We start from the raw sequence: 18572 nt of genomic DNA on the forward strand, positions 1-18572 counted from the left end.
GGGTAATGCATCTGCTAAAGGCCTAGGCTCTTAGAGGGGAAACCCGGGTTTTAATCTTAGCTCCTTCTTTGTGATCTGGGGCACGGATGGGCACTTCTCTGAGCCCCCTTCTCCCTGACGCGAACTTCGCAGATCCCAGGAGCGCCTACACCCGCCCTGCTCGCTCCTGGAAGAATTTGTGCTGCCGGTTAGGACCGCAGACTCTGGAACTAAAAGGCCTGGGCTTCAACCCGCGCTCAGCTGCCAGCTGTCTGACCTTGGCCCGATGATCTAGCCTCTCTGAACATCCTACTTCTTGGTCCACAAAACCAGGGGAAATAGTTGCACCCATGCCGTCATTTGTTGATGCAACAAGCCACAGCATGCATGAAATACGGAGAGTTCCTGGTACACAGCAGGGCTCGTCGCGGTGACCCACAGTGAGCTCGGTCACCTTCCCAGCAGCCTGTTCTTGAATCCTGTTTCACAGAGAACCCCAAGCTGAGTGGACGTGGATGAAGCCACACGGTAAAGGGGCTGGGTTTCCCTCCCGGTCCCTGGAGGGTGTGTGGAACACGGGGTTCTAGGAGGTCAGGGGAGGCCAAAAGCCTGGTCCCAGGAAGGTGACCCCAGTGCCAGCCGGGCTCAGGCCTGTTTGCTTTGGCCTCAGAAGGCGCCGGCAGGGAACTAGTGGGTGGCTTCTCTGGGTAACGAGGGGTCATCTCTGCTCAACCGTCTCCCTCCCCAAAGCCCGTGTGTGGCGTGGCGGGTTTCGGTTCCCGTCTGGAGAGGTGTGGGGTGGGAGTTTACTGGAGACCTGGGTAATTAAACGGACACCTCACCTCCTCCCCACCTATGCTGGAGACGACTCTGCCCAGGCCAGAGCCAGACTCCGGCCTCTCTCCCGAGGCCCAGAAGCCCTTCATCCCCTCAGGCACAGCTGATTGCTTCTCAAGTCTCTCGAGGTGCTGGAATCCTGGCGTGGCTTCTGAAAGTGCTGACCTTCCGACCCTCCTCTGCCCCTTTTGGAAGCCGAAGGGCCCACGGAGTCCCAGCTTGTGCCCCAATCCCTGCACGGACACATCGTCCCTGTGGTTTCAGCTGGCAGGCACAGTCTTCCGTGGCCACTCCGGCCAGGCCAAGCCGGGGTGAGTGACCACAAGAGCGAGCCCTCCCGGCGAGGGAAGGCCTGTGATGTGCCGGCAGAAGTCACACAAGTCACGGGGAGGATGTGTGATCTCAGGCCAGGCGGGGGCTCCCTCGCCGTCCACTGGCTTCCAGCCTCCGCCCCGCGGCGCCCCCTGCTGGCCACTGTAAGGTCCGTCTGGGCGGACCGGGCAAGAGGGGGCTACACAGAGGAAAACAGAGGCCTCCTATTCCACTTTTTTTCATGTATATTTTTTGTTGGCTTTTTTTTTTTTTTCTGTAAAATGTCCCGGTTCTTCCATAACTTATAAACATGATTTATACTGAGGGATGGGTGGGGAAGTGGGTGGGGGCAGACTGACAGGGGATGGGGAAGCTCCTCTTCTCGCTGCCCCCTCAGGGCCGGGCCCAGGGCCCTTCGGGGGACTGGGACGCCCCAACACCTCCCTGAGGTTGTCTGGCCACCTCTGCCCCTGGTGCTCAGAATCTGGCGTGCCCCTCGATTCTGGAATCCCTCCCGGGACTCCAGGCCCACGGGCACCCTGCCTCTGGTGCCCCGAATCCTGAAGCGCCCGTGGTTCTAGAATCCCCCCTCAGCTGCTGGGGTGATGGGTCCCCTCCTTTCCGCTGCCCCCCTGGCCCCGAGGAGGGAGGGAAGGGAGGGGGAGGAGGGCTCAGGTCTCCCCTCCGTGGCAGGGGGAGGGGGAGGTGGGATCTGAAGGAGGAAGGGTGGAAGGCGGGGGGGCCAGCAGGGGCTCAGCCGATGGTGAGGCCAAAGCCGCACTGGAACTTGTTCTTTCGGTGATTCAGGAAGGCCCCGAGGGCCAACGTCAGGGGCAGGGGCGGGAGCTTCTTCTCCAGTGTGGCGCCCACAATCCAGTTGCTGTCCATGGAGCCTGCAGGTAGATGGCTGGGTTGAGAGCCAACTTCCCATCCTGTCCCCAAAGAGTCGCGCTCCAGGCCACCTCAGATACCACCAGCCGGACTGTCGGCTTCTAGATCTCTGCCCACACTGTTCCCACCACCCGGAGACCTCTTCTCGAACCCCAAGTTCTCCAAGCCCAGGAACAATTGGCTTAGTCGTCCTCTCCCACGCTCCCCCTGCCACTCCGGGCAGCCCTCTGCCCCACCCCCAACCGTGAGCCTTGGGAGGACGGTGCCCGGCCACCACCCTGTCCCCAGCACCCTGGCACAAAGGTTGGCCTCAGAGCAGCTGCTCACATCTGCTGAACGAGAGACTGAGCCCTACGCGTGTGCAAGCCCGTGGGGCCATCCCCACACCGTGCGAAGGGCCAGTCGCTCATCTCACAGGAGCGGAGGGCAGCGCAGTGGGAACGCAAGCCCGGCCTCGGAGAGCAGGCTGACTGCGGAGAGAGGGGTCAAGGGGCAGGCACAGAAGGTAGGCTTCAGAGGCAAATAAACCCCTGGGCCTCGGAAAAGCCCTGCCCGGGGCTGAAGGAAGCGGCTTTGCGGGGTGGTCTTCACATACCGCCAACCTGAGAACCACTGAGGTCCGAGGGGAAAGACTTAAGACTTAGCGTCAGGACCAGAGTCAGCCCAGGAGGAGGCTCTGGATGGGGCTGTGACCGTGCACCTGAGGGAACCTGTCCCCACTCACGTCAGAGGAGCGGGGTGGCCCCGATGCACTCCGAGTCGCCTCCGCTTGTGAGAAAACAAAGAAGAGGACCAGGAGTGCCAAGCTCAGGTCTCCACCAGCTTAACAAGAGTCTCCAGGGAATTTGGAGGCCCCCCCCCCCCCGCCCCCTCGCCAAAGTGCCAGCGCGCTGCCCTCCACCAACTCTTTTGGCCTACACACCCGCCCCGGGCCCAGTCACCTGTCACCTGTTTTCCAAGTATGGAAACTGAGGCCTGTACCTTTGAAGAGGAGGTTGGCCTTGGGCAGGTCCAGCTGGTACCCGAAGGAGACACTGGTGTCCTGCATCCTTGTGCTGGCCTCGAACTCCACGCCCACCTGCAGCTGGAGGGGCCAGGGCAACACGCAGACAGTCAGCCTCCCGGGCCGGACTCCCGGGCACACGGGCCCCTGGCAGCCTGTGCCTGCAAAGTGCGCCCTCGCAGCCGGTCCCTGGACCAGCTCACCTGGTCGCTGGCTTTGTGGTAGTACGTCGCGTGCATGCCTGCCTGGCCCAACGTCACTGTCGCCAACCAGTTGTTCACTGTAAGACAGCAGGGTGGAGGGTGGGGCGGACCACCAAGGGGGCTTGGAAGGCAGGCCCGTCTCCTCTCTCCTCCCTCAGACCCGGGCCCCTGGCCCCCGGCCCTGACCCCTGCCCTCAGGCCCCAGGCTCACGTGTGTATTTCCCAGCTAGAGACATGACCGTGCCTTCCTCCCCGGGCCGCCGGTGGTAGACCAGCTCTCCACCCAGGGCCAGACACGGCGTGATGCTCTGCAGGTAGTGGGCCACGAGGATACCTGCGGGTGAGATGGGGGAGGGGTCACCAGGGCTCGGTGGTCAGCTTCCGCCCAGCCAAGGTGCCGGGCCGGACTCCCACTCCAGGGAGCTTTCCAGGTTCGCCCCTGCTGGAGGCGCAGGGCCTGCCCTCAGGCCTCCCGCGCCCCGTGGGACCTCATCAGGTCTGTACCGCCCCACGAGGCTGGCGTTCACCTGCCACTCTATTTACAGAGGAGTCCACGGAGGCTAAGGAAGTAAGTCACTGATCCGTGGTCACAAGGTACGTGAGGGGCAGAATCTGGGCTCCTCTACCTCCCAGGCCTGCGTCCTGAACCACTATGCTGCTGGGAGAGGCAGGAGGGTAGGGCTGGTAAGAGCACACCTCTGGGGGCCAGACAGCCTGGGTTCAAATCCCAGCCCCACCACCCGCTGGCAGAGTTAATGGCGGGCCACTGGCGCCACCTCTCTGTGAACGGGACTGTCTTTCGAGGTTATGCTGTGGCCTAGAGGAGCGAATGAGGCGCAGGGTAGCGTGACCAGTGCTTGGTGATTGCTGGGACTGGCCACGGTGAGCTTTACGACTGGTTTCCTCTGCTCCCTGGCTGTAGGGACAGCCCTGAGACCCCTACTGAGCGCTGGCCAGCAGGCGACCGCCCCCTGGTGGGCGGAAATTCTCGGAGCCGGAGGACTGGAGCCTGGGAGCGTAGACACCGCAAACCAGGTAAACAGAAGAAGCAGGGGGAGGGCCGGTGACATAGAAAACAGGGCACGTTCATGGACTACACGGGCATACACGGAGTCGGAGTCGGAGACATGGAAACGGGGTCAGAAAGGGAGGGAGGGAGAGGGAATGGAAGATTCCCTGGGGGGGAGAATGAGCAGACACAGACAGGCTGAGAGGATGGCCCAGTGAGGAAGAGGACGGAGAAAAGGGGAAGGCCGGACGCAGAGGGACACGGGGAGAGCGGAGAGCCGAGTGAGGGGCAGGAGGCACGGAGAGGCTTCCCAGACCAAGAAAACCACTGGGCCTAGGGAGGCTGACGGTTCATGGCCACAGCTCTGGGGCTGTGTCTTCTGGGGTCCAGGGTGGGCCGAGCTGGCCCCCTATGGGCTTTTGTGAGCCTCAGTGCGTATTCCTTCCCCCCCCAGAGTAGACTTGGGGCACCCCTCCAGCCAGGCTTGTCCCCCCATTCAAGGAGGGGCAAACTATGGCCCAGAGGGGAAAAGTTAACAGTCTGTGGTCACAGAGAGATTGGCACTTAAACTCAAGGGTCTCTGGCCTCTCAGCTCTGGCACCTACTGAGACTCGGGGCCGGGGGACCCCCAACATCCCCTCGATCTCCCTGCCCACCCGCCCCCTGCTCTGCTGGTCCCAGTCTCACCCTCTCCAAGCAACTTCATGGGCAGCACAGAGGGACCTTGTTCACGCACACACCGAAACCTGTTCTCCTCCTTGCTCAGAACTTGCCATGGCTCCCCAGTGCCCAGGAAGGAGAGCAGGCTGCAGGGCCCTGCATGGCTGAGCCCCAGCTTCAAAATCGGGCCCCTTCCTCTTCCCGTGACACGGTCAGCTACACCCTTCTAGCAAATGAATATGTAGAGCTCACTCTTTCCTCAGGACCACGCACACGCTGTCCTTCCTGCCCCTACTGCCCCTGATGAGTCTGGCCAACTACATGCTCGCACCTAAGCATTTCCTGGAGCAGGTTACTTCTCTCCAGCACGCTCCCTGATCAGAGGCACGGTCACCAGAGGACCATGGCAGTCGCCCTGTCCTGGCCTCCCTGCTTTCACCTTGGCCCACACCTGCAGTTGGCAGGTATACGCTGAGAACTATGGTCAGAACACGGTCTCCACTGCTCGTCTCGCTCCAACGGATCCTGGCTAGTTTCCATACTTCGCCCCATTCTCCCTGCTCCCCAAGCACATTCCCTGGGCCGCTTCGTCCCGGGGCTGCCCGGCTTGCAGATCTTCACCGGCTTCACCTCTTCCCCCATCTCTGTCTCCCAAACTCAGCCTGTGCCTCCCGCGTGCATCCAGACCCAGTTCCCCTAAGGCACCGGGTGCCCCGAGGCAGGGGCTTCGCCAGAATGAGTGGTTCTCAACCAGGGGCCATTCTGCAGTGTCTGGAGTGGCCGGGAAGGGTCTTGGGAGTCCAAAACCCCATGAGAAGGAAAGAAACTGAGTTAGACCTGTGAGCAAAGAGGTGGCCTTGGCCAATGGGCAGAGCCAGGCCAACCTGGGCAAGAGTCAGGTCTCCAGTTTTGCCTCCCCAACCTGCTGGGCAGGGAGGCAGGGACAGATGGGGCAGGAGGAAGGCGTGGGCTGACTCCCCCCACCCCCGCCTTTCCCCTGCTTGCCTGGGACCCACGCACACCAGGAGTCCTTGGCGAAGTCCCCCATGGGGCAGGAAGGGCAGACACCTCAGAGCAGATGGGCAGGTAAGGGCAGCACCCAGAAGGAACGCAGTTCTCGGCCCCAGCCAGTCTGCTCCCCACACTCTGTGCTCCGTAGGCCTCAGAAGCAGTGCCCTCCTCACCCTCCTTTGACTAAACACCATTTTAGAGAAGCTGTTCCCGTCGCTTTAGGTGAAATGGAGTGTGTATGTGTGTAGGGGGGAGTGGTAGTTACAAGCTTTCGTGGCAACCTGAACTTTTTCCGTGTTGAGTTTTTCCCAACAGTGATGAAGTCACTGTGTGATTATTTGTTTTAAAAGCAAACGTCGGGGTGCCCGGGTGGCTCAGTTGGTTAAGCATCTGACTTGGGCTCAGGTCATGACCTTAGTTTGTGAGTTCGAGCCCCGCGTCGGGTTCTGCGCTGACAGCTCAGAGCCTGGAGCCTGCCTCGGATTCTGTGTCCCCGCCCCTCCCCTGCTTGTGCTCTCTCAAAAATAAACATAAAAAAAAAAAAATGAAAAGCAGATGTCTCCTGCACTGGGCTGGGAGCCCTGTGAGGGCAGGAAGGGGCCGTCTCAGGCACTGCTGGGTCCCGGCACCGCCCTGCCTGGGGCCGGGCACATGCCGGGTTCTCAGGAGAAGGCAAAGGCTCCAGAGAACGAGTTGAGGCCACGTAGAGGGAACCAAGAAAGAACACGGGCCCTTGAGGCAGGCCACGATTCATATTCCAGCTTCTCTGTGGGATCCCTGGGCCTCACTTCCCCCACCTGTGACATGCGGGCCATGAAAACAGGGACAGCCCCTGCCGATGGCGGGACAACGTGGAGACCCCACACGGGGAGAAGCCTCGCTGTGCAGCTGGCCCCGCGCTCAGGGCTGAAGACGGGCTCCCCCCCCCCAAATCCTTCACCGAGACGCGGTCGCTGTTTTTGTGCCCTTGTGACAGGGGAGGCTCCATGGGGTTGGAGCCACCGGGGGCCTGAGGCCGAGCTGTCGGTGGAAAGTTACTCGCGTGCTCAGCGCTCATCTGGGCCAGCAGTGTTCGTGTCTCAGGGAACGGAAAGACCCCTGGGAGAACTCAGCGGTGGACGGGTCACTGCTGGCCTTGGGCTCCGGGGCAGAGGGACCCGGACGGAGGCCAGTGTTGGGAGGCACTGGGGGACCATCCAGTGAGCGTGTGCGAGGGTGGGGGCGGGAGGGGTACTCAGTGCCAGAGACACAGAGCTCGGATTCACGAGTCTGACCCGCTGTGCGTCCTGGGGAAAGTGCTTGCCCTCTCTGGGGCTCGGGACGATGAGCAAGCTGGCAGCGCCCGCCTGGCTCTCGGGGACTCAGCGAATGGCGGCGGGACGGACACACGTGCAGGAACCCGCCCCCCCATCCTGCCAGGTGTTCAAACCCGGACCTACAGAGTCACGCCCTCACCCAGCTCCCACCCCCAACCCCCCGGCCAACCCCAGGGGCTCCGCTCTCACAGCCCGTCCGGGCCTGACCTCCGCTCACCCCTCCCTCCAACGGCTCCCGCAGCGGAGCCCCCTGTAGCCTGCTCTCCCCGGGGGGGCCCGTTAGAAGCTACACCATCTCCTGTCCCTCTCATGCTGACAGTGGCCCCTGACGCAGAGTGACGGCTCAAGTCCTACAGAGAGAGCCTCCTGCGATTTGGCTCCTCAGCCCTCGGGCTTCTAGCTCTCCCTCCTACCCCACCCGTTATAAAGCCTCCGGCCCCAGGGCCTTTGTGCCTGTTGCCCCCTCAGGCTCAAGACCTCCTTCCCCCCACCCCTCTCTGCCGGGTACCTCCCCTCCCGCCCTTAGTCTTTGTTCAAGTATCACTTCCAGAAGGGGGCTTTCTCCGAGGACCCCATTTTCGAAGGCCCTAGTCTTTCCCAGCCCCTATCGCCTGACACAGACACCTTGTCTTTTACGCGATGCTCTGCCAGCATCTGCGTCCTCCGGAATGGAAGCTCCCGGAGAGCAGACTTAACTCTCCTTTGCTCCCTTCTCCTCAGGGCCTGGAATGTGCATGGTACACGCCCAGGCAACGCGCATTATGAACGTTGAGAAATCAGACACGCAGAGCCAGAAAAAAGGGGAACCATGGAGAGACCAGACGTACAGACACAGGTCGGTCGGTCCCTGCCCACACCAACCCAAATGGGAACTTTCCTCGGCCGCTTCTGTCTCAAGACGGCCGGCCCCCCGCCCCCACGACTGCACGGGGACTCACCCTCCCCGTTATCTATGCAGCCCAACAATCCAAGCCCGTAAGCAGTCAGAGCAGCTCACGTTTCCCTGGGACCCATTACGTGTCCCACGCCCCTTGAAGTTTTTTTCACACGGATGAACTTACACGAACTTAACCAGCCTGTGGGGCAGATGAGGAAAAGGAGGCCCACAGAGGTGATGGAGCTCGCCTACAACCGCGGCGAAGTCAGTGGCAGAACTGGGGTCTGAACCTGCTCGCTTGCGCCCAAATGCTAGACTGCGGGAGGCTTCGAGCTCACGTCTGCCCCTGGCCATTTCCAGACGGTGGGAAAGGATCTCCAGACGAGGGACTGGACGTGCTGGGAAAGCTGGGACTGAGATCTACCCTCCAAGCCCTGCGTCTCTTACCTGAACCCACCAGGACGTCCGGGTTCCCCAGAGTGACGGCGGCCGTGAAGTCAGAACCCCGGTACTCCCCATCCACCTGCCAGTTCACGAACTTGGACTGCTGGGTCTGTAGGCGGAAGGGACGGTGTAGAGGGCAGCCTGGTGCTCGGGGTGGCCGGGGGAGCAGCTGACCGGTCTCTCACTTACCTGGATGGCCATCTTGGACCTGAGGCCAGGGCCCAGCTGGTGAATGACCTGAGCATTGAGGCTGCCGCTATTGTCCATGTCACCCACCAGCACGGGGAATGCCTGTGGCACAGAGGGCAAGGTTAGAGGTCAGAGGTCTAACACAGAAATACACGAGTGATGAGCCTAGGTGAGAGGCCTAGCATCACAAAAACCCACACTGAAGTCCCCCTCCCCCAGGAAGCCCTCCCTGACCGCCTAGGCTGAGTCAGGCTCCCCTCCCCCATTTCAGTCCTGGCTACCCTGGACTGTCTGGGGACAGTCCGAAAGGTCTGTTCCCTTTCTCGACTATGCTGAGAACCCCATGGCTGTGTCAGTCACCGCTCCGTCTCCAAAACTGCCCAGCACAGGGCTGAGCACAAAATGGGGTACAAGGAAGGTTTGTCAAACACGTGAATTTATGGAATGGAAATAGTCGATATTAGCAGAGACCCGATTCAATCCCCTAGCTCCAGCTGTGTCCTGCCCAGCCTCCTTCTAGGCCCCCCGTTTTGCCCCCATTCCCTTAGCTTAGCCTCTGCATGGCAGCCTGAAGGGTACTTCTAAAAAAAATCTTTTTTTTTCACGTTTATTTATTTTTGAGACAGAGCATGAACGGGGGAGGGTCAGAGAGAGGGAGACACAGAATCTGAAACAGGCTCCAGGCTCTGAGCTGTCAGCCCAGAGCCCGACGCGGGGCTCGAAACTCACTGACCGCGAGATCATGACCTGAGCCGAAGTCGGCCGCTTAACCGACTGAGCCACCCAGGTGCCCCTGAAGGATACTTCTAAAAGCACAAATTTGACCACCTTCGTCGTTCAGATCTTTCCGTGGCTCTCCACTGCCCCCTAGAGAAAGCCCACATGCCTTGTTTGGCATTCAAAGCCCTGCACGCTCTACGGCGCAGCCCTGCCCTACTCTGGGTCATCACTGCTTGGTGACCCCGGCCCTGACCCAGCACAGGGCTGGGCAGACGACAGGGCTTCAGGATGAAGGAATGACCGGCCATGTTCTAAAGCACCTCGGAAAGCCAATCCCTACCTCCCAACATCCTCCGCTCCCTCAACAGCTCCCGCCTCCTGCGACACTGAGCCTTGGTTAGAAGAAAGACACAATACGTTACAGATAAGAGGAACCTCACCTCTGTGGGACTCAGCTGCTTTGTCCCCACGTACGTGACCCCGAAGTGGTAGTTGGACTCCCCGATTGTGCTGAGGGCTACCGTGTGGTTCACCTGGGAGAAGACGGAGGGCTGTGGAGCCGAGTCTGTGGGCCAATCGCCGATAAACCCAGCTTCAACCTGCCCCAGCAAAGCTCCCTTCCAGGCTAGGATGGGGACGCTTGCCAGTCGGGCTTCCCCACCAGGGAGGAAAAGACACGTGGCTAAGGGCTGGGCGGGGGATGAAGACGGGGAGGTTCGGCCCCACCAGATCACGTACTCAAAGCAACAATAAGTTGGAGATGCGGCTACGTACCCGGTACTTTGCTCCTGCCTGGATGTTAAGGGGGGGGGGAGGGGTACCTCTGGATTCTGGGTCCCTAAACACTTCCACTGGACCCAATGAGCAGTCAGCCTGGCACTGTGTCTCTGAGAGTCTTTTCAGGTACCAAGGAGCCTAGCCCTTCAGGGGAGTAAGGGGGCTGTATGTGTCGGCGCAGGGAGATGGTTGGGGTGACCGCTGGAGGGAAAGGGCACCAGGAAGGCTCACCTGGAAATGGTTACTCAACCCTTTGTTGACTGTGAGCTTGACACCTTCCATCTGAATGGGAAATAGCTCTGAAGAGGACAAACACTGTCACTCTCCACTCTCCACACACGCACCCCCCCCCCCCCACGCAAACACATCTCATCCCTTCCTGCCCTACCATCCCCGCACTCCCTTCTCCAGGGACCCAGAAGCAGAGCACTGCACAAAGTACCCCGACCAGGAAAGAGACCGTCTAAGCTAGTAGATGGGGCCAGGACCAGAGCCTCTGCCTGCATCCAAATCCCAAAGCAACCACCTACTGCCCATTTGACTCAAGACAAGTCGCTTTAACTCTCTATGTCAAACTTGTCACCTATGTCATCTGTAAGCTCACCACGTGGAGACACCGCACACAGTTCGTGGGTTGACATACCCCGAATGCCAAAACAATGCTCAATAAGCCATCACCTCCTTTGCTATCATACTTGTTCCAAGCCAATATCCAGAAGCCTTGAATTCCACCCCCACCGGACCCTTGCTGACACAGTGACCTTGGGCCTCAGTTTCCTTCCCGATCACACAAGAAGGCTGGCTCGGCTGATCCCTGGGGCTCCTAAGATCCCTAAGGCTTTACTCCACTGCTCTGGCATTCCATCCTGAGGTTCTACCATTTGATCCCCTCGTTCTGTGCTCCAAGTCCAACATTCCACCTCTCGATCCTAACGTCAACTCCTAACGCTGTTAGTTTCCAATGGTCCGTGCCAATTCCCAAGGTCCTCAGAGTGCTCTCCCTCCCCCACTCCCCCGAGATCCGGGCCCTCACACCCCTGCCGGGTCTCTCGCCCCTCACCCTTGCACTTCCGGTGGCACTCCTCGAACGTGCCCGGGTTGGGCAGGCAGCCGCAGGCCCCATCGTCCGCAGTCCCTGCGGCGCTGCCGGCCGCAGCACCGGGGGTCCTTTCCGAACCTCGACCCGCACCGGCCCCAGCGCCCAGACCGCCCCCGAGTGGCGGCAGCGTGAAGCCCGGAGGAGAGGGCGGAGGCGGTGGCAGTCCCACGAGGGCGGGCGCGGGCGGCGGCGGCGGCCCTGCGGGAGGCGAGCTAGCGGCCAAGACGTTCCCCATGGTCGCCTGCAAGGGGAAAGGTCAGAGGGCGAAGGTCAGGGCCCGCGCACTCCAGGTCCAGTCCCAGCCAAACCCGCCGTGTCCCGGGCCCCCGTTCTCACTGGCGGCAGCGCCTGCACCCGGCCTGGGCTCCGCTCCCACCCCGTGCGCCACGCGCAAACCGAACCCGCTGCCGCCGCCGCCGCCACCGTCGCCCCGCCCCGCCTAGCCCATTGGTTCAGCATGCCCTGGGATCCGCCTACTAGCCCCAAGGCCTGGCCCTGCAATTGGAGTCATGGCTGGGAGTCCCACCCACCTCTTTGAGACGTCCTTTTCTATTGGTTCCCACTCACAGGCAGGTCAAGGCACACCTCCCCGCCTTTGCCATTGGCTCGCAGTGCTCACATCTATTGGCTCGCAACGCCGCGGGTTCCGGTGTTCGTCCGTCATTGGTCTGCGCTGCGCACTTTGAAACGCCCACTGACTCGTCGCCCCCGCCCCTCTCCAGAGGGCGTCCCTCTTTCGGCTCCGCCCCGCGGCGAAGTTGCCATTGTAATTGGTCTGCTTTGGCCCTTGAAGCATTCTGATTGGATCCGCGGGTACAGGAGGCCGACCCTGGTGACGTATCCGGCCTGGTATGGTCATTGGCTAACGTGCCAGGGTCGAGGGACGCGGGTAAAGGTGGGTTGCGCGGCAGAAGCTGCTAGGCAGCAAGGTCAGGCCTCTCGTCCCACCAGGCACCGCGGCGGACGGGCAGCCCCTTGGTCCAGAGTCGGCGACCAAACACCGGAAGTGCTGACCCTTCCCACAGTGCCTCGGGAGAACTCTAACCGGTTTATGTGAACCCTGTCCTGCTTCTTCTTACCCACAATGCCCCTTACCTGTTTAACGCGAGACAGTTGCCGTAGACCCACCCCTTTCGTTACCCATCGTCCCTTCTGTTCCCCGCCCCCACTTGCGTCACTGCGGCTTCTATCTTTGGCCCATTCATTGCCGTCCTATTACCCAGCATGCCTCTGTCCCATTCATTTCAGCCTCATTTCTTCAACTACCTAGAGCTCGTTTCTGCCTGTTCACTTCCATCATCCTAGCGCGTCTTTAATTAGCCATGATGTTTTGGGTCCATTACCCATCATGCCTGCCGGCCCTGTTTCTCTATTATTCCTCTGCCTCTGGCTCATTCATTCAGTTCTATTAACCATAATGCCCTGAGCTCCTATGCATTATTCGTAATGTTGCCTTTGGCCTATTCTTACTTGCCATTTATCCTTTAAACCTGAGTCCCTCAAACTGAATTACTGCCATTTCTATCTTTGTTCCGTTTATTCCTGTCCATTACCCATAGATTGTCGTTCCCTGTCATTAACCACCGTTCCCTGGACTCCTCCCCCCCCTTTCCTTCCATTATCCACCATTATGTTTTTGGCTTACGCGTTTTTGCTCATTATCCGCTCGCTTAATTTTTTTTTTTTTTAGATATCTTTGGCCCTTTTATTTTTTGCCTGTAACCCATCTTGATGTCTATCCTACTGATTCCTTCGAGCTCTAGGCGCCCTCTTCATTTCCCATCATGTCCCACTCCCATCCCCTTCACATCCCGCAGAAAACACAAGTTGACACCCGGTCAAAGTATAAACTCAGATTTTGTAGGAAATGGTGTATTACAAAACTGTATTATATCCCCACCCACCCCCTCCAACCCCCACCCCCTGCCAGGAGACGTTTGGGTTCCATCCCACTGGGCAGGAGTAAAAGGACTCAGTAGTCTTCAGCGTAACAGCAAATTCTTCTCCTAAGGCTGGGACTGGCAAGGCACACTGCATGAGGCTTGCCTCATCCTAACCCCGGGCCGGGGCTTAATTCCCTCTAGACAGGAATTGGGATAGTGGGGGCTCAGGGAAGGGTCTGGACCCCTGAGACTCTTGCCTGCAGGAGGGAGATGAGGAAGTTCTGCTTTGGGCTGGGGAATCCCCTCCCTCTTGCCTTTGGGGAACAGACAGGGTGGGGAGGAGGAGAGTGGGGCTCTGCTGCCTGGAGGGCTCAGGTCTGAGCAGCAGGGTGCCCCCACCAACTGCCCCAGGAGAGCTATTGGGAGTTTACTTCCTGAGGACACATCAGAGGTCTGGGGTTCTTCTTTGGGGTTTTGAGGGAGTCTGGAGAGGACGGGACGAGAGAGGTATGATCTAAAGTCACAGTCTTAGGAGTCCTCGGGTCAGACGCTGTGCAGGAACGTGCTTCCCCACCCCCACCTGAGATAAGGTTGCCAGGTTTCTGTTGTCATGACTGGTTTCTCTGGGTCAGAGATCATGGATTAGAGGTCAGCGTGGAGCCACCGAAGTAGAAGTCACAGATGAGATGCATTTTTGTGTGTTAACTGACAGTGGCCTGGCCTGGCAGAAAGTCGAGGGATCAAACAGTGAGAGGCAAGAGGCCAGGGCCACGGCAGCTCACACATACATGGCTCGGGACATGACAAAGCCTTTGCTCCGGTAGGAATCAGCGGGGCTAGAGTAGGACAGGGCATCATAGATGGGGTTGATCTTGTCCACATAGTCTTCCTCCTCCTCCTCCTCTAAGTCCAGGGAAACCCTCTCCACAGCAGGTGGCCCTGGAGGCACCAGGATGGGGGACCCCAGGCCTGTAGCCCCCAGGAGCAGGGGCCCTGACCTCTCTTCCAAGGTGGGCAGCTCATGATATCGAGGCATATCCTGGGGGCAGGGAGGGAAAAAGCCCAAGGTCATCTCCTGAGCACACAGAATCCCAACCCGCCCCTTGACCCCCAAATCTCAACCATCTCCCTATGCCAACCAGACCCGACCTTGCCCCTTGCGGCCTGGGCTGAAATTGCTCTGGGGCAATCATACGGCTTGTCCAGAACTCAAAGCCCAGACCCCTTCGCTCCTGGGCCTCTCCTTTGTCTTTTGATCTCTGACCACAAGTCTTTCTCCACGAACCTTTGACTTTAATCTTATCCTCAACTACTTAACCTTAAGGCCGAAACAGCTCCTTGAACCTCGGTTTGTCTCAACTTTGATAGGACCCCTGATAGATCTCCCCCACTGAATCCTACACACATCTCGATTCTCTAAGCTCTGACCAGAGACACGGCCCTGACCTTGAATTGTGACCTTTAATGTCAGGAGCTGACCCCGGCCCTAAACCCACCCCTGACCTGCCCTGAGCTCCTACCTGCTCAGCACAGGAGACGCCAGCATCAAAGTAGGGAGTCTTGAGCGGGCTGTGCTCCGAGGCCCCAAGAGTGAAGAGCTGGGAGGGCTGCAGGGAAGGAAGAGGGGCGGGTCAGGACAACCCCCCCACGGCTGGCCTCTCCCCACCAGCTCCCCCTCCTAGCCCCCGCCTCAGTGGGGAAAGGTGGGTGTGGGTGTGGGCGCAGCCGGGTACCGGGGGAAGTGCTCACCATCTCTGGCTCCTCGACCTTCGCCTCGGGGGTTGGTGGCTTGTACGAGGGAGGCCCCTCCAGACTGTGGGGTAGGAGGTAGGTCAAGGTGGAGGCTCAGACGGGAAGAGCCCTCCTATCCCAGGTAACCGCACCTGCTCTCCCCTCTGCCTGATCTCCCTTTCCACCGCCCGCGTGCCCCCTTGCCCAGCTAATGCCTAATCATCGCCATCAATTTCTCTTCTTCCAGGAAGCCTCCCTGATTCTCCAGGAGGGTCAGGAATTCTGGACATATGATTACATCTAGCTTTTCTTCCCTCTCAGAGCATTTACTGAGTGTGTGTTTGAAATATTATTTCTGATATCGTCCAATAACCGTATCCCACTGTGAAGCAACGTGAAGGAAAAAATGAAATCTGTGTCTTCAACAGTGTTCTCAGAACTCGCCATGAGGAAGTCAGGAAGTATTTGTTAATAGAAAGAATGAACAAGCGAAATGCTTGCCTGGCCTCCAACCTACGATACATTTCCCTCATCATACATACCCACAGACCAGAGCATCCTGCATGCATAATGAGTGCCTACTGTGCCTTCAATCCCCACCTCGGATGTTGCCTCCCCCAGGAAGCCCTCCCTGACCCTCCACGCTGGGTCAGGGGCCCCCTCTGGCCTCTCACAGCTCTCTCAGCTTTTCTAGCCCATCGCCGGCCATGCTGCACTGCCACTCGCTAGGGATGGGTCTGTTTCCTCCAGACTGTGAGCCCCAGGAGGGCAGGGCCATCTCAAGCACCACTGGGTCTCAGCACTGGGTTGGACAGAGGAGATCGATGGCAAGTTGTTGGTTTGAACTGACTCGATGATTAAGGCAGTGGTTCAGAAACTTTCTTGTGCATCAGAATAACTCGGGGAGCTTGTTATAAATACAGATTCCGAGCCCTTCCTGTAAAAGTTCTGATGTAGTAGGTTTGGTATAAGCTGGGGAATCTACATTGTTAACAAGTGTTCCACGCCTGCCGTGCACGCGCACACACACACACACACACACACACTGGGTAGTGTTACTTCAGAACCATTTTGCCCCCCAAATGCTTACTTGCTGGGCGAATTTCAGCAAGTGAGCTCAGCCCCCTCTGAACCTGTTTCCTTTCTGATAAAATGGGTACCATTGGCTCCCTGCGAGAATTTATGTTTCCATGATGTACTTGTGTGTGTGAACACTTTAAAAATGTTTGTCTCGGGGCGCCTGGGTGGCGCAGTCGGTTAAGCGTCCGACTTCAGCCAGGTCACGATCTCGCGGTCCGGGAGTTCGAGCCCCACGTCAGGCTCTGGGCTGATGGCTCAGAGCCTGGAGCCTGTTTCCGATTCTGTGTCTCCCTCTCTCTCTGCCCCTCCCCCGTTCATGCTCTGTCTCTCTCTGTCCCAAAAATAAAAATAAAACGTTGAAAAAAAAATTAAAAAAAAAAAAAAAAAAAGAGAAGAAAAATGTTTGTCTCATCAGTGCGTCACTAACCTCCAGGGCCTGGCCCTGGTGGATACTTTCTCAACGCTTGTTGAGTCAACGAATGGATGTGAGGCTTCATCAAGGTCACACACGTAAAAATGCATCTCGCCAAGCCTGGCACATAACAAATGTTCTACACAGAGACGTGTAGCTGGTTCCCTCCTGGCCCCCCTATCCAGGCTCCTTCTTTCTCATATTAAGAGATTTTAGTTGGGGGTGCCTGGGTGGCTCAGTTGGTTAAGCATCGGACTCTTTTGTTTGTTTATTTGTTTTTTTTTGCATCCGTAAAAGGCATTTATTCCGAGAATCTAAAATTTGGACAAAGAATAGTGAACAGCATCGGAACTCTTAATTTCAGCGCAGATCATGATCTCACGGGTTGTGAGTTCAGGCCCTACATTGGGCTCTGCACTGATGGCGCAGAGCCTGCTTGGGATTCTCTGTCTCCCTCTCTCTCTGCCCCTCTCCTGCTCTCTCTCTCTCTCTCTCAAAATAAAGAAATAAACATAAAAAAGAGAGAAAGAGAGATTTTAGCTGGACACATGATCACCCAGAATAAAGACTACATTTCCCAGCATCCCTTGCGGCCGGTGCACCATGTGACTAGATTCTGGCCAATGGGAAGTGAGGGGGAGTGACGGGTTCCCTTATAGGGCAGCTCACCGCCTTCTGTTTATCTTTCCCCCTGGCAGGAATGCCTGTTTTGAGGCCAGGATGGCCGTATCTGGTTGTCCAGTATGTAGACGGTGATAGAGCGGGGAGCTATCATGGAACGGGAGGGAAGGGAAGGCTGAGTAATAAGGTAGCAGGAGCCTGGGCTCTGACGGCTTCACGGCGCATAGCTGTCATACCCGTGCTTTGTGGGAGACAGAAATAAGGCCTCCCTCCCACTGAAGTCACAGTTATTTTGGGTCGCTGTTTCCCACGGCCCTCACAGGTGTTTCCCCTCCCACCCCCTTGGGCTCCCCAATTCTGGGATCCCTCCTCCACCCACTTCTCAGGGCCCGTCACTCACTCATCCTCCTCCTCTGCCCCCTGCAGCCTCTGCTCTTTCCGCTGCTGCCGGCAGATGAGGACACCTGTGGCGGCCACAGCGGTGGCAATGATGGCAGCGATGATGCCCCCAATGATGCCACCCGTGGCCCCTGCGCCTGCTGTGTTGGGGGTCTCTGCAAGAAGAGGGACAGTGTAAGGGGATCCCCAGGAGAGGAAGCCACAGCTCTTTACTCCCAGGCACCCTCTTCCCTAAGCCATCGCCCACCTGCCCACCCCTTCTCCCAAAGGCAGAGGGCGTTCGTTCCTTTGCCTAGTCCTCACTGAGCATTTGTTGGGTCGCAGTGGTGAACAAGACATACAGAAGTCCCTGCTCCCGTGGGACACACGTTCTAGCTGGGCAGAGAGACCAACAGCGCAGAAACAAATACAATAGCTAATCTGCCAAGCGGCAGTGAGTGATACGGGGTGAAAACATAGGGGAAGGTGACAAGGAAGTGACGGGGGGGGGGCAGGGGTCGCCAGAGAGAGAGACTTAATAGGAGGTGACATTTGAGCAACGACCTGCAGGAGCCGTAGGGGGTGAACCGTGAGTAAATGAGAGCATTGCAGGCAGAGGAAACAGCCAGTGCAAAAGCCCTGAGGAGGAAGCCTCGAGTTCCTTTTAAGGAACAGCAAGGAGACCGTGCGGCCAGAAAAGAGGGGGAGACAGGGGAGATGAGGGAAGGGAGGTGATGGGGCAGAGCTAAGAGGCGCGGAACCTAGGGGATTCTGGAATCGGGATAGGAACCCTTCACTCATTACAGGGAACGGAGTCATCGAGTCATGGGGGGGGGGGCGGAGGATGTAGACAGGAAAAGGAATTGAGAGGAGCTGTGGCCCCCTGGGCTTCTCGATGGTAGCACTTCTCACCCCCTGATGTCACCTGTTTACTTGCCAATTTCCACACTGCACTGTGAGCTCCAAGGGGCAGGCTCTGGCACACAGCTGGCGTTTGCCAGATGTAGGAGGAGGGGCCGTGTGCCAGGTTGGCAAAACTCCCGCCCCTGCCTGCTGGCGCTAGCCTCCCGTGTTGGGGAGGAGGGGGCGGGGACCAGAGTGGGTGACAGGACCGTAAACAACCAGAGGAAACCACGCACA

General features: G+C 58.6%; 2 protein-coding genes and 1 long non-coding RNA gene across 5 annotated transcripts in view; 1 reads left to right on the forward strand and 2 right to left on the reverse strand.

Moving 5' to 3' along the window:
• The first annotated feature begins 109 nt into the window (after positions 1 to 109).
• Positions 110 to 6310, forward strand: LOC122493910. Of its 3 annotated transcripts, none has more exons than XR_006300060.1 (5): positions 110 to 507; positions 936 to 1127; positions 3771 to 3819; positions 4148 to 4260; positions 5158 to 6310. It is a non-coding gene; the product is annotated as an uncharacterized LOC122493910 (long non-coding RNA). The 3 variants fall into 3 exon arrangements; XR_006300061.1 differs by having other exon boundaries at positions 945 to 1127; XR_006300059.1 differs by lacking the exon at positions 110 to 507 and having other exon boundaries at positions 526 to 1127.
• TOMM40 (translocase of outer mitochondrial membrane 40) lies at positions 1450 to 11773 on the reverse strand. The gene is made up of 10 exons (XM_043598645.1): positions 11664 to 11773; positions 11289 to 11568; positions 10460 to 10527; positions 9892 to 9984; positions 8732 to 8833; positions 8546 to 8651; positions 3437 to 3559; positions 3226 to 3302; positions 3001 to 3103; positions 1450 to 2021 (listed from the first exon to the last, which is right to left on the reverse strand). Exons 2-10 carry the CDS (start codon positions 11560 to 11562, stop codon positions 1882 to 1884), a joined length of 1086 nt encoding a protein of 361 aa, XP_043454580.1. The 5' UTR covers positions 11563 to 11568; positions 11664 to 11773; the 3' UTR covers positions 1450 to 1881.
• A 2106-nt stretch (positions 11774 to 13879) lies between these two features.
• The window catches only part of NECTIN2 (nectin cell adhesion molecule 2), a 31343-nt gene continuing 26650 nt past the window's right edge, over positions 13880 to 18572 (reverse strand). Inside the window, 4 exon segments of the mRNA XM_043598644.1 lie at positions 13880 to 14249; positions 14731 to 14817; positions 14960 to 15023; positions 17455 to 17608. Of these exon segments, the coding sequence (XP_043454579.1) occupies positions 13989 to 14249; positions 14731 to 14817; positions 14960 to 15023; positions 17455 to 17608 (566 nt within the window). The 3' untranslated portion in view covers positions 13880 to 13988.

This window comes from Prionailurus bengalensis, chromosome E2, assembly GCF_016509475.1.
Source record: "Prionailurus bengalensis isolate Pbe53 chromosome E2, Fcat_Pben_1.1_paternal_pri, whole genome shotgun sequence".
NCBI classification, from domain to species: Eukaryota; Metazoa; Chordata; class Mammalia; order Carnivora; family Felidae; genus Prionailurus; species Prionailurus bengalensis.

Bases quoted from the DNA above. Each gene is read 5' to 3' on its own strand.
- TOMM40 (XM_043598645.1), bottom strand. From the start codon at position 11,562: ATGGGGAACGTCTTGGCCGCTAGCTCGCCTCCCGCAGGGCCGCCGCCG. The intron at 9,985-10,459 runs GTGAGCCTTCCT...GTCTTCTCCCAG, and splicing joins GGTTGAGTAACCATTTCCAG to GTGAACCACACGGTAGCCCT. The intron at 2,022-3,000 runs GTACAGGCCTCA...ATCTACCTGCAG, and splicing joins GGCCAACCTCCTCTTCAAAG to GCTCCATGGACAGCAACTGG.